This window comes from Schistocerca cancellata, chromosome 1 (assembly GCF_023864275.1).
Source record: "Schistocerca cancellata isolate TAMUIC-IGC-003103 chromosome 1, iqSchCanc2.1, whole genome shotgun sequence".
NCBI classification, from domain to species: domain Eukaryota; kingdom Metazoa; phylum Arthropoda; class Insecta; order Orthoptera; family Acrididae; genus Schistocerca; species Schistocerca cancellata.
The window spans coordinates 457,349,191-457,363,518 of NC_064626.1; the positions used below are offsets into that span (position 1 = coordinate 457,349,191).

Here is a 14,328-nt window from a genome sequence, read left to right on the forward strand (position 1 = left end):
GTGCCACAGCTTCGGTTGAACTATTTACTCGCTCGAAAGGTACATAAAGTACCTCGAAAACTTTGATCGTCGGTTCTTAGAAACGGTCGAGTATTATTTATTTTATTTTCATTTATTTATTGCAAATTTAAAGACCTGTCACCTGTTGTTTTAAAACAGATCGTATCTTACAATTTTCGTTTGTCATGTCCTTTGTAGTGTTTCGTTTTTATTTGCAACATTTGACAAAGAATAATATTTTTTTGAAAGATATCAATAATTTGAAGTTGAAATTTAAATAAAATCTTTTTGTTTTACGAAAATAGGACAGAGGGGAGATTTATTAGTTTCATCGCCGATTGTGACTGGTGGTGAATACCTTGGAATGGTTTGTTCGAGCTGTTGACTGCTAGTCACAACAAAAATGTTCAGTTAGTAGTAGAGAAATAGTATTACTAATACAATGTGTTAATATTAGGTTCTCATCGGTGTACAATATTGAGTGCTTTCTTGCCTAGGTCGCCAGTACGTTACACCTCATGTACTGTAGAATTCGCTATCCTTAAATATTATTTCACTGATATGTATAATTTGTCGGAGCATTTTTGCATGTTATGTCTCATTCATAGTTCTAGGTGTCTTATTTACTGCTACATCTCGTTCTCCTCCTCCTCCTCCTCCTCCTCCTCCTCCCCCTCCTCCTCCCCCTCCTCCTCCTCCTGTTCTTCTTCAGTGTCACTGTTTTCGCTGTCACTGTGGGTGTAGCTGCTCAACCTCTGGAGAGTATTGTTACTTTGCATATAGGCAAGTCTGTCATGTCGTGTACGCAAATACTTTTCGTATGTTGTTTTTGAAATACTATTTGTTAACGCATTTAGTTGTGGCCATTGTTCTTCGTCTCTTATTATTGTGTGAAACCGTCGAATATCGACGGATAAGCGGAGATAAATGTTCGCTTATTTTGATCCCTCTTTCTCTAAGCGCAGATTTTGGAAAATCGGGTTGTGGAACTCGCTGTGTTCTCCTCCTCAGTTCTGTTCATATGTAAAATTGATGGTTTTACGTCTTTTATGTATGACGGGACGTGGTACATAATTAGCTGGACGTAGAATGTAGGAAGTTGTGGTTGAAGCGGAGAGAGCCCTGACCGCGCCGCGCGGCGCCTTTTGCGGCAGGCTGCGGCGGCGGCGTCGGCGTCGGCGTCGGCGTCGGCGGGGGGCGGCATCTCGCTGCTGGCGCATGCGCAGCAGCGCGGCACGGCGCACAGCCTGTCGTCGCCCGAGTCGGCGTACTCGACCGGCTACTCGACCGACGGCACGTCTCCGGGCACCTCCTTCCCGCCGGAGTACTACATCAACCTGCGCACCGGCACGCACTACTTCCATAGCAGCGGGGGCGGCGCGGGCGCAGCCGGAGGCGGAGGCGGAGGACCGGCTGGCGCGGGGGCGGCGGCCGGCGCGCTCGGGCACCAGCCGCAGCTCGCGTACCACCACCACCATCACCACCAGCACCACCACCACCAGCAGCCGTTTCCGCCTCAACACCCGAGGCTCGTACAGGTAATCAGAGCATAAGCACAAGCGTGTCTTTTACTTTAATATAGTTTTTATGCTGTGGCTGTAACCTACTAAATCTGTAGTGCCAAATAAATAATAGGTTCAAGATAAAGCTGTTTGCTGAGTTGCATATATAAAACGTGTTACCATAGCTGCGGATGCCACGACCACTGACTCGTATGTTATGTTATTTTGTTGCGCAGTTGAAAACAACGCTGTCAGTTCATGGTCGTATTAACGTGTAATATAGTAATTTGCTGAGACGTTTGCAAAATTTATACTGACAGAGCCAAATGAAGTGACAGGAACGTAGGTTGGACAATTTTCTACCGAAATACCATCTTCTCACCTCCTCCGTTTCCCTCCCCCATGTTCCCTAAAAAAGATCTGTGTTCTTAACTTTTTTTATTTTTATTCTTTGAATGTGGTGCCACACAGATCGGAAATGTTTACAGAACATCATGGTTCACCCGACAAGAGCTGCTAATACATACTTCATTATTTACAACTGTTTTCAGTCCTCAGACCATCTCAGATATCTTACTCCATTTACAACAGATTACATGGCGATATAAAATTTATGGCTCAAATAGCACAACATGTATAGTAGATAACTGTTTCAAGTACTAGGCATATTATACTGTCAATAATAAAAAGCTCCAAATGCAGTTGTGATGGAAAGAAGCCAATATCGGTAAATATTATCTACTTCACGATGACACGCATTAAATTTCCGAAGACCTGATGATGAGAGTAAGCTTCTGTCGAAACTTGTCACAGTGAAAAAAAAATTACCGATCTTGGCTTCAGAAGAAATTTCTTTCCTATAAATCTACAGATCGCTCCCATCGCACAAACATGTGTAACTGTTGTGATGGATTTTATGATGTTTGATGCCACTGGTTTTATATCAGCATATAAGCTGTTTGAAAAGTCTTACCTGATGACAGACCGAAGACTGAAACCGATTGTAATAAAGCGGTATTTATTATCAGCTCTTGGCGGAGGACTGTGACGTTTTATAAATGTGTCAACTATTCCGAACTGTGTGCAGGGAAACAAATTAAACAGTACAAGATACGAAAATTGCGCAAAACTCCAGGTAGCTATTAACCGAAAACCTTGGATTTCTTGGTTCAGATGAGTCAGATCAATGAATCAATGATTTAATCAACCAACCAGCCAGCTAAACAATGCTCACTTCTACCACTTTCGAATCTTATCCGCATGTGACGAATCAACATTATTGAGGCTGTCAGTGGAAAGAGGATAGAGGACGGCCTTACGTTCCTACTACAGGGGCTTCATTAGAGACGGAGCTCAACGCCGGACTGGAAAAGAATGTTTCAAAGGAGCCAACTCAGTTTTTTCTAAAGCTATTTGAGGAAACCCCAGAAAATCTAAATCAAGATAGTCGAAAAGGGAATCGAACCTCAGTCTCCTCGAACACGAGTTCGGTGTTTTACGTATCTCCCTCTCTCTCTTCTAATGACATGGTAGGCAGCAAAATAACTGTCAAATCTTATATTATTATTTGGGTAGCAGCTACGAACGGCTGTAGATCATCTATTATCCACAAACGATGTAGTAATCTGCTGGACATTATTTAAATACTTGTGCACATATTACATTTTCATTTAACGAAAGAGTTTAGTACAACAAGCAACGTAAATCTTGCAATCTAGTTGTTGCGACAGTCGTAAAACATACATAAAGTGCACATGTTAGTACTATTTTTAATATATCGCTATGTGTTTCGAGACCCATATAGTTTAGGTTGTAGCTCTGCTACGTTTGTAACCTATGTTTCGACAAAACAGACTGCGGAAAGTAACAGATAATGGTGTTCAGAAATTTAGATGAGAAGCATAATATAGTCATGTGCTTACTTTCACTTATTTTCAGAAACAGAGATAATCTGAGGAAGAGCACTGAGTTTCGCCGCAGGTTCATTTAGTAAGCGAGAAATAGTCATGTTCAACCAACTCCAGGGGCAGACGCAGAAAGAGAGGCGATCTGAACACCGTGTGATTTACTGTTAATGTTCCAGAGCGTCCGTCCCTTGACGAATCTACCAGTATACTACTTCTTTCTACGTATACCTCGGAAAGGAAAATGAAGATAAAATTAGACGGATTCGAGCTCATACGGAGGATTAGTTTCCGTGAATGATTCACGACAGTAACAGGAAAGTGGGGGAAATGGCAATTTTAGACGAATTTCTCTCTGCCACAAATCGTAAGGTGGCGCGCAGATTATATGCGTAGGTGTAGATACTGATTGGTCGGATAGCGATTAACTAAGGGTTCAAACGCCTCGCCACAAGTTAAATAAAGTATCGCAATGCACACTGATAAAAAAACCGCAAGTTTTGTGACTGGCCCTGCCGTTGCCATAAAAGTGTAATTCAGAAACTCGAAAAACGGGAAGTGCAATTACCATATAGTGGCTCTATTAAAACAATTGGGGCATTATGAGAGTAACAGATACTCGGTTACTTAAAAATCAGTGATATTATCTATTTCAACCACTAATGTTCTGCGCAACAGCTGTGTTTATTATCTCCTCACTTAAGCATATGCCTTCTCAGCGCAATAGCAAAGTAATTAGATTCATCCGTTGAGTTATGTGTCCATGAAAATCTGTCTCTGGCGTGGAATCATTACGTTTTTATAAGGATCATGATGACTCCTCCTACACCATATACGAATTCTTTAGTAGGAATGTGCCTGACTCATAAGTGTAAGCAGTCATGGATGTTGGTCACAGAAACTTTAGTTGGGTCTTTCCATTAGTTTTGTACGGAGTACAGCAGAAATTATTTTTTTACCGCAACACAATCATTTTCTAACGACGTTCGGCAGGTGAAAATCCAAGACAAGGTGGAAATATCATGTTTGATTTCATTTGTTGTAGTATCTCTGCTAAGCGTTCACTCTTTTCTGTTTTTATGCTCGCGGAAATCCTGTATGTTATATTTCACTGGTTTAGATGTGTTCCTCTGTAACAGTGCCTGTGTATTCCACTGTAGAAGGGGATAACGCGAAAGCTGACCCACTGAGGTCGATTACGTATGCATCTCACACATTTCCAGAGCAGCGTCGGGTAAACTTTTGGACATTAAAGTGCAGTTATGCGCAAAATATTTCGGACTGCGGCAGAGATTCAACTCCGAATTTTCGTCGTATCTTTTTTGTATAGACTTCGCTGTTTCTTATATATCTACCTCTATTTAGATGGATTTTGTTCGAACGGAATCCCTTTGAAAACCTTGACCCTGTGTTCCATTCTTCAAATAAGTTTTTAAAGGCCTGAGTCTTTATTTTACAGTGTTATTTTTTCTTTCCAGTATATGGTTTTCATAATGCTTCAGTCTGTCGGTTGATGAATAAATTCGAAATAATAGTGATATGTAACATGATCAGTCTGGTTGGTTTCAATGTGGCAACGACTACAGTTCAAATCCTTACCGCTATTTTGATTCTTTTTTCGAAATATTCAGTATTCCAATATGCAGTTATGTCCTCCGTTATGTGAGCCCTATTTCTGCTTCTAGTTTTGCTTTCCTGCTCAATACAACTATCGGATTATATTTTATTGAAATTGTGATATTTTACTGTCAACTTTGGCGTTCTGTCGTAAATAACTGTACGCACCGTCATTGTAAAACAGTTTGTCCTCCATTTTCTCCTCTCATTTCAATCGTTTTGTAGCAAATCGTCGGCTGTTTGGTTACAAAGTCCGCTGGTTTCGATGTTGGGCTTCACTTGTGTCGTTCCTTATTCGTCTTAAAGTGGCGTGTTCCTTGACGACTGGTCTTCCACATGTCTCCCTAGCTCAGCTCAGTATCCGCTTTTATCACAAACATTATACATAACGGTACTTTCCTCACTGCAGTGTAATCTCGATATGATTAATGTGAAATCAGTATTTCTAAACTAATGTCTGAAATATTCGTGAGGGAAGCGTTCTTGCATCCTGCCGCTTTAAAAGTAAAGTAATTCGCGAAATTTTGCAGTCTGTCACATCCTGTGTTAGTCGCCGCACAAATATAATCGGAAAGAAAAGCTAGGAAATACTTTTATGGTTTAACATCCCGTCGACGATGTGGTCATTATAAACAGAAGACAAACTGGTAATGCGATAAGACATTGGAAGAAAATATGCCATGTTGTTATCAAAGGAATTCATGTCATTCGATTTTGCGGAGCCGTAGACATTCTAAACCCGAACGTTCGGACGAGAGTTTAAACTACTCTCCTGCCGAAAACGAGTCAGTACTCCGACAAATGCGACGCTTCTGCTCCGTAAACGTAATCCGGATGTATGTCAGGAAGTGCTACTTCGTCTGCATAGGTTGAATGTGTAGTTTTTAAGACACAGGTTCAGCCGTGATTGACGGACTTTTTCCCACGAATTTTCTAGGTTGATACCGCGATGCGAGATTTTCGCCGGATACAATCATTGTTGTTCTGCTCACTCAGATACAGAGGGAATTAAAGGACGCTCAATAGGAGCTAGCGAATGTGAGAAGGGAAGTTTGATGGAAGCCGTTGGCAGGAGCCTAAACGCACGGTCGGAAGTCAATAAATACGTACAGCTAAAAGAACATCATATATACAGTAGTGAGGCTATGAGTTAAAAACGACTTTGGGTGTCCGAAGTACGAACCTTACCGTGTCGTTATGGTAGACTTCATTCTGGGTGTTTCCATTGTTTACAGAGTTGGAACCTCACCGGAATTAGAACGTACGATAATCCAAGAAAAGTATTACAGTTAACACTAACGTATTTGAGGACGACATCTTCTTTTATAACATCACATCACTTAGTTTCTAATGTTCTCGTTCAACAGTAGACGTTATTTGTTACCATAGTTACATAACGAATGGTACAATTACCCATTGTCCACGTCTTCCACTAAATCACACATTGGTAGGGTGCATCTATTCAAATAACCACGACTCCAAGCTGAAATTTTCACGGGTTATCACTAAACGATCCATTCAATGCACTGGAGTGGTCCTAGTCAAGTTGGCAGCTGCACGATGACGTCCCAGTCACGTGACGGAACCGTTAGAATGAAGGCTCCGTTTCGCAACTACTTTGCGCTATTTCTGGCTGCCGTGTGTTCGAAAGGCAAACAACGGGTTTTGCGGTGTGGGCATCCTTCAGTGTCGGACGGCTACAACGAACGACGGCAGACCGATAGCCGTCATTCCCGGACAGCAGAAATATATTGCAGCAATTACGAGCAATCTGTTTTCTAATCGAGTTACGTAAAGCACGGGCGGTGTGCGGGGCAGGGCGCCCGCTGGTGGTGGCACGCGAAGTCCTGCGAGCCGAACACGCGACGCAGCAGCCACCGCGACGCTCCGGAACGAGCGGCGAGGGAATGAAGACGGCAGTTTGACCAGCAAAGTCTTCTAAGCAATGGCTCTAATCCCTGCTGTCCAGTTACTCAGGCGAATTATTTTACAGACTAACGTAACAAAGAAGATATCAGAATGTTGTATAAATGGAAGAAGCCTGGAGATACTGATAGGTTTCAGATAGATTATATAATGGTAAGACAGAGATTTAGGAACCAGGTTTTAAATTGTAAGACTATTCCAGGGTTAGATGTGGACTCTGACCACAATCTATTGGTTATGAACTGTAGATTAAAACTGAAGAAATTGCAAAAAGGTGGGAATTTAAGGAGATGGGACCTGGATAAACTGAAAGAACCAGAGGATGTACAGAGTTTCAGGGAGAGCATAAGGGAACAATCGACAGGGATGGGGGAAAGAAATACAGTAGAAGAAGAATGGGTAGCTTTGAGGGATGGAATAGTGAAGGCAGCAGAGGATCAAATAGGTAAAAAGACGAGGGCTATTAGAAACCCTTGGTAACAGAAGAAATATTGTATTTAATTGATGTAAGGAGAAAATATAAAAATGCAGTAAACGAAGCAGGCAAAAAGGAATACAAACGTCTCAAAAATGAGATCGACAGGCAGTGCAAAATGGCTAAGCAGGAATGGCTACAGGACAAATGTAAGGATGTAGAGGCTTATCTCAGTAGGGGTGAGATAGATATTGCCTACAGGAAAATTAAAGAGACGTTTGGAGAAAGGAGAACCACATGCATGAATATCAAGAGCTTTGATGGTAACCCAGTCCTAAGCAAAGATGGGAAAGCAGAAAGGTGGAAGGAGTATATACAAGGTCTATACAAGGGCGATTTACTTTAAGACACTATTATGGAACTGGAAGAGGATCTAGATGAAGATGAAATGGGAGATAGGATACTGCGTGAAGAGTTTGGCAGAGCACTGAAAGGCCCAAGTCGAAACAAGGCCCCCGGAGTAGACAACATTCCATTAGAACTACTGACAGCCTTGGGAGAACGACTCCTGACAAAACTCTACCATCTGGTGAGCAAGATGTATGAGACAGGCGAAATACCCTCAAATTTCAAGAAGAATATAATAATTCCAATCCCAAAGAAAGCAGGTGTTGACAAATGTGAAAATTACCGAACTATCAGTTTAATAAGTCACAGCTGCAAAATACTAACGCGAATTCTTCACAGACGAATGGAAAAACTGGTAGAAACCGACCTCGGGGAGGAGCAGTTTGGATTCCGTAGAAATGTTGGAACACGTGAGGCAATACTGACCCTACGACTGATCTTAGAAGAAAGATTAAGGAAAGGCAAACCTACGTTTCTGGCATTTGTAGACCTAGAGAAATCTTTTGACAATGTTGATTGGAATACTCTCTCTCAAATTCTGAAGGTGGCAGGAGTAAAATACAGGGAGCGAAAGGCTATTCATAATTTGTACAGAAAGCAGACGGCAGTTATAAGAGTCCAGGGGCATGAAAGGGAAGCCGTGGTTGGGAAGGGAGTGAGACAGGTTTGTAGCCTATCCCCGATGTTATTCAATCTGTAAATTGAGCAAGCAGTAAAGGAAACAAAAGAAAAGTTTGGTTAGGTATTAAAATCCATGGAGAAGAAATAAAAACTTTGAGGTTCGCCGATGACATTGTAATTGTGTCAGAGACAGCAAAGGACTTGGAAGAGCAGTTGAACGGAATGGACAGTCTCTTGAGAGGAGGGTATAAGATGAACATCAACAAAAGCAAAACGAGGATAATGGAATGTAGTCGAATTAAGTCGGGTGATGCTGAGCGAATTAGATTAGGAAATGAGACACTTAAAGTAGTAAAGGAGTTTTGCTAATTGGGGAGCAAAATAACAGATGATGGTCGAAGTAGAGAGGATATAAAGTGTAGACTGGCAATTGCAAGGAAAGCATTTCTGAAGAAGAAAAAATTGTTAACATCGAGTATAGATTTAAGAGCGAGGAAGTCGTTTCTGAAAGTATTTGTATGGAGTGTAGCCATGTATGGAAGTGAAACATGGACGATTAATAGTTTAGACAAGAAGAGAATAGAAGCTTTCGAAATGTGGTGCTACAGAAGAATGCTGAAGTTTAGATGGGTAGATCACATAACTAATGAGGAGGTATTGAATAGAATTGGGGAGAAGAGGAGCTTGTGGCACATCTTGGCTAGAAGAAGGGATCGGTTGGTAGGACATGTTCTGAGACATCGAGGGCTCACCAATTTAGTATTGGAGGGCAGCGTTGAGGGTAAAAATCGAAGAGGGAGACCAAGAGATGAATACACTAAGCAGATTCAGAAGGATGTAGGCTGCAGAATGTACTGGGAGATGAAGAAGCTTGCACAGGTTAGAGTAGCATGGAGAGCTGCACCAAACCAGTCTCAGGACTGAAGACCACAACAACAACAACAACAACGTAACAAACAAGGTCACTACATAAAATACGACTCTTAAGAGAAAATAGGCCTTCACTGAGCTGGAAGTAATGGGATAACGATATACATGTATACAGAATGCGGTAGTATCAGGTACGCAAGGAATAAAAGGGTGGTGCATTGGTGGTGCTGTCATTAGTTCTCATGTGATTTATGTGAAAAGGTCTCCGACGTGATTATGGCCTGACGACAGGAATTAATAGACTAGACTTTCACGGTGGTAAGATAGTTGGGGGTAGACGCATGGGACGTTCCATTTTGGAAATCGTTAGGGAATTCAGTACTCCGAAATACCCAGTGTCAAAAGGGTGCCGAGAATTTCAGGCATTGCCTCTCACCACGAAAAACGCAGTGACCAACTGCCTTCACTTAGCGACCGAGAGCAACAGTGACTGCGTAGAGTTGTCTGTACTAACAGACAAGGAACGCTGCGTGATATAACCGTAGAATTCAATGTAGGACGTTCGATGTGGGATCCGTTAGGGCACTGCGGCGAAATTTGGCGTTAACGGGCTACGGCAGCAAAAAAAAAAAAAAAAATGGTTCAAAGGGCTCTGAGCACTATGGGACTTAACTTCTGAGGTCATCAGTCCCTTAGAACTTAGAACTACTTAAACCTAAGTAACCTAATGACAGCACACACATCCATGCCCGAGGCAGGATTCGAACCTGCGACCGGAGCGGTCGCGCGGTTCCAGACTGTAGCGCCTAGAACCACTCGGCCACCCCGGCCGGTGCTACGGCAGCAGCCGTCCGACGCGAGTGCCTTTGCTAACAGCGCACATCGCCTGCAGCACCTCTCGTGGACTAGTGACCATATTGGTTGGGCCCTAGACTACTGGGAAACCGCGGTCTTGTCTGATGAGTCCGGATTTCAGTTGGTTAGATTTGATGGTTGAGTCCGAATGTGGCGCAGATCCCATGAAGCCATAACCCAAGTCTTTAACAAAGCATTGTGCAAGCTGGTGGTGGCTCTATAATGGTGTGGACTATGTTTACATGAAATGAACTGGGTCCTCTGGTCCAGCTGAACTTATCGTTGTCTGGAAATGGTTATGTTCAGCCATTCACGGATTTCAAGTTCCCAAACAGTGATAGAATTTTTATAGATGGCAGTGCCTCATGTCACTGGGCCATAGGTGTTCGCGATTGGTTTGACGAACAATCTCGATAATTCTAGCGAATGATTTGGCCACTCAATCGCCCGACATGAATCCCGTCGAACGTTTATGGACATATTCAGTAGGTCAGTTCGTGCACAAAATCCTGCAGAGGCAACACTTTCGCAATTATGCACGGCTACGGAGGCAGCCTTGCTCAATATTTCTGCAGGAGACTTCCAACGACTTGTTGAGTCCATGCTACGTCGCACTGCTGCACTACGCTGGGCAAGAGGAGGTCTGACAGGATATTAAGATATATCTCATGACAGTGCACAGGTCGCTTTGGAGCGCTGTAGTTTGTCTATAACTGCTAGCAGGCCGTCTTATGACCCTCTACCGCTAAATAAGCGCGGTAACGTGGGTTGACTTGGAGACGTGAATGAATGGCAGAAAGCAACTACCGTATCTGGACGTCCCCATGACTACGCCGTGAATGAGGTTCCTCCATTTGCCAGTGCATCATCACGGACTGTCATGTATTGCTACAAAGACTAGAGTACCACACGCAGGCGTAATTACTGCACGCTGCAAGGAAACGGACCGTAAAACTTAAAGATATCATATACGAATTGCATACTATGTCACTGAGAATCGATTTCAAACCCGACTGCAATTATTGCTGTTAGTGAATTCTCATCTCAACCAGTTTCCCATGGAACATTATGAAGATCGAGGAGTTGGCCGAAAGAATGGGAACTCCGCGAGAAATGCATGCTTCAACATAAACACATATGCTATAGAGACCTTCAGATCACGCTATTGCATTTGACCATAAAAGATATCTGTGCGTTGCTCTCTATACGTTGCAAGTGTCGGTCGTACTCAAAACAATGTTCTGTGTAGCTGTGAGTGAATTATGTCAGAGCCAAGTGGGTTCGAACGTGGGTACATTGTTGGTACTCGTATGGCGGGTACTCCCGTAAGCAACGGAGCAGAAGTATTTGGTGTTTCAAGAGACATCGTATTACAGATTCATACCGCATTCAGAGAAAGTGTAAAAACATTAACGGCTAAGTCACAACACGGATGAAAGTGTATGTTGAGTGTTAGTGACAGGCGATCATTGAAGAGGATTTTGACGTAAAATAAGAGGACCACTCCAGAACTAAGTGTCACACTCGTGAACCATATCAGCACCAAAACAACATGGATGGAGGTCTATAAACTGAGAATTGCAGGAAGAGCTGTAATTTCAGGATCGTTCATCAGTGAAGCAAATGCCCGTAACAGGAAAAAGGGTCCGCTGGGTCGGGGATTTCCTCCGCTCAGGGATTGGGTTTTGTGCTGTCTTGATCATCATTTCATCCCCATCCGCCGCGCAGGCCGCCCAATGTGGCATAGAATGTAATAAGACCTGTACCAAAGCGGCCGGACCTACCCCGCCAGGGGCCTCTCGGCCAGTGACGCCAAACGCTCATTTCCATTTTACAGAAAAAGTTTGGCCGCAGCATAAAACCTGGGACTACGTAGCAATGAAAAAATGACATTTGGTCACATGAGTATTGTTTCACACTGTTTCCAGCTTGTGGATGAGTTTACTGCAGTTGAATAGCACATGGCAGGGTTTCGATGATGATTGGGCTTTCATATCGTCGTATTCTATGGTTGCTTGGCAGGGTCGCTTTACTGCCAAGGATTATATGATCATTTTGGTTGATCAGGTCTACCCCGTGGAATATGATTGTTCCCCAATGGTTTTACTGAGTTCCAAGACGACACGGACCCCTGTTGACACGGCTCGTATCGTCCAGGACTGGTTTCGTGAGCACGAGGATGAATCCCCTTGAAAACCGTGTAAGACCTGTATCATCCATTCTGAGACGATTGGAGCTATTTTGAATGCCAGCGGTTGTCCTACATGGTAATGTGTTTTTGGTGTTTCCATATTTTTGTCTAACCCCTGTACCTCTGTCCAGTGGACAAATGAACTCTGGCACCTTCACGTATCCAGTGGACAGCACAATACCGGAATCGAGTAACAGCTGTCCGGTCGCGTGAAGCTCGATTCGAAGAGTTGCGATCTGTCCTCATTTTCCAAACGACGCAGTGCACCGATGGCTCAATGAAGCGTTTAGCTCGCTGGGTAAGGTGGGCGTAGTTCAGGCTAGGAGTGGTTTTGTGACGTTTTGGGGTTATTTTCGTAGTTTGACTTCGTCCCATCATTCAGGTAGCCGTGAACATTTTCCAGAATGTTTATTTCAAAACGACGTAGCATGGACTCAACAAGTCTTTGAAAGTTCCCTGCAAAAATATTGACTCCTGTTGGCTCTATAGTCCATAATTACGAAAGTGTTGTCAGTGCAGGATTTTGTGCACGAACTGACCTATCAATTATGTCTCATAAACGTTCAATAGGATTCATGTTAAGCGATCTGGGTGGCCAAATCATTCGCACGAATTGACCAGAATGTTTTTCAAACCAATCGCGAACAATTATGGACCACTGACACGGCGCATTGTCATCGATAAAAAATTCCATCGTTGTTTGGGAACCTGAAGCACATGAATGGCTGCAAATGGCCCCGATGCAGTCGAACAGAATCGTTTCCAGTCAACGATCGGTTCAGTTGTACCAGAGGACCGAATACATTTCATATAAACACAGTTCAAACCATTACGGAGCCATCACCAGATTGCACAGCGCCTTTTTGACAACTTGGATCCATGGCTTCGTGGGATCTGTGTCACACTCGAACTCAACCACCAGCTTTACCAAGTGAAATCGGAACTCATCTGACCAGTCCAAAGTTTTCCAGTCGTCTAGGGCCCAGCAGATATGGTCACTAGCCCAGGAAAGGCGTTGCGGGAGATGTCATGCTGTTAACAAAGGCACACGCACCGGTCGTCTGCAGCCATAGACCATTAACGCCAAGTCTCGTCACATTATCATAATGGATATGTTCGTCGTACGACCCACATTGATTTGTTCGGTTATTTCACGCAATGTTGCTTGCTTGCTTGTTAGCGCTAACCAGTGACAACTCTACTCAAAAGCCGCTGCTCTCGGTCGTTAAGTGAAGGTCGTCGGCCACCGCATAGTCCGTAGTGAGAGGCAATGCTAAAATTTGGTATTGTCGGCACTCTCTTGAGACCGTGAATCTCGGAATATTGAATACTCTAACGATTTATGAAATGGAACGGTCCATGCGTCTAGTTCCAATTACCATTCTGCGTGCAGTGTCTGTTAATTTCCGTCGTGCGCCCGTAATCACGTTGGAAACTTTTTCACATGAATCACCTGAGAACAAATGACAATTCCGCCAATGCACTGTCCTTTTATACAATGTGTGCGCAATACTACCGCCATCCGTATATGTGCATATCACTATCCCAATACTTTTGTCATTTCACTGTAGATCCTACTAGTATGTAACTACTGCTGTCACCAGAACATTGTATGGGATTAGAGGGCATCATCATCGGCGAAAGTCAACGTTGAGTACGGAAAGCAGGTTTACTACGTAGTCACATGACGCAGCATTTCTGAGCTGTTTCAGCGAACAAACATATTAGGGGTATGGATACGTGGCGGACACCATGTGCGTACTTGAATCTCCGTATGCATCCCTCGATAATAAACATTAGGTTACTCAAAATATATTTATTATGCGATTAATTTTTTTAAATGACCGGTTTTGCGTTTTGCTATAACATGAACAGTCCTCAGCCGTGACTGTATAGGCGACAAGTGTAACGCGTCTAGCTAATTCACATAACTTTGTTTTTAGCTGTGAGACGTAACATACACATTTTGCTGATATCTGGACGTGTTAGTCTTCTAATCGATACACTCAGATCTGAGAA

General features: G+C 43.2%; 1 protein-coding gene across 1 annotated transcript in view; it reads left to right on the forward strand.

The window, feature by feature from the left end:
- Positions 1-14,328, forward strand: part of LOC126182661 (midnolin homolog) — a 780,673-nt gene that overhangs the window by 695,880 nt on the left and 70,465 nt on the right. The window contains exon 5 of the mRNA XM_049924873.1: positions 1,179-1,538. Coding sequence (XP_049780830.1) covers positions 1,179-1,538 — 360 coding nt within the window. The remainder of the gene's footprint in view (positions 1-1,178; positions 1,539-14,328) is intronic.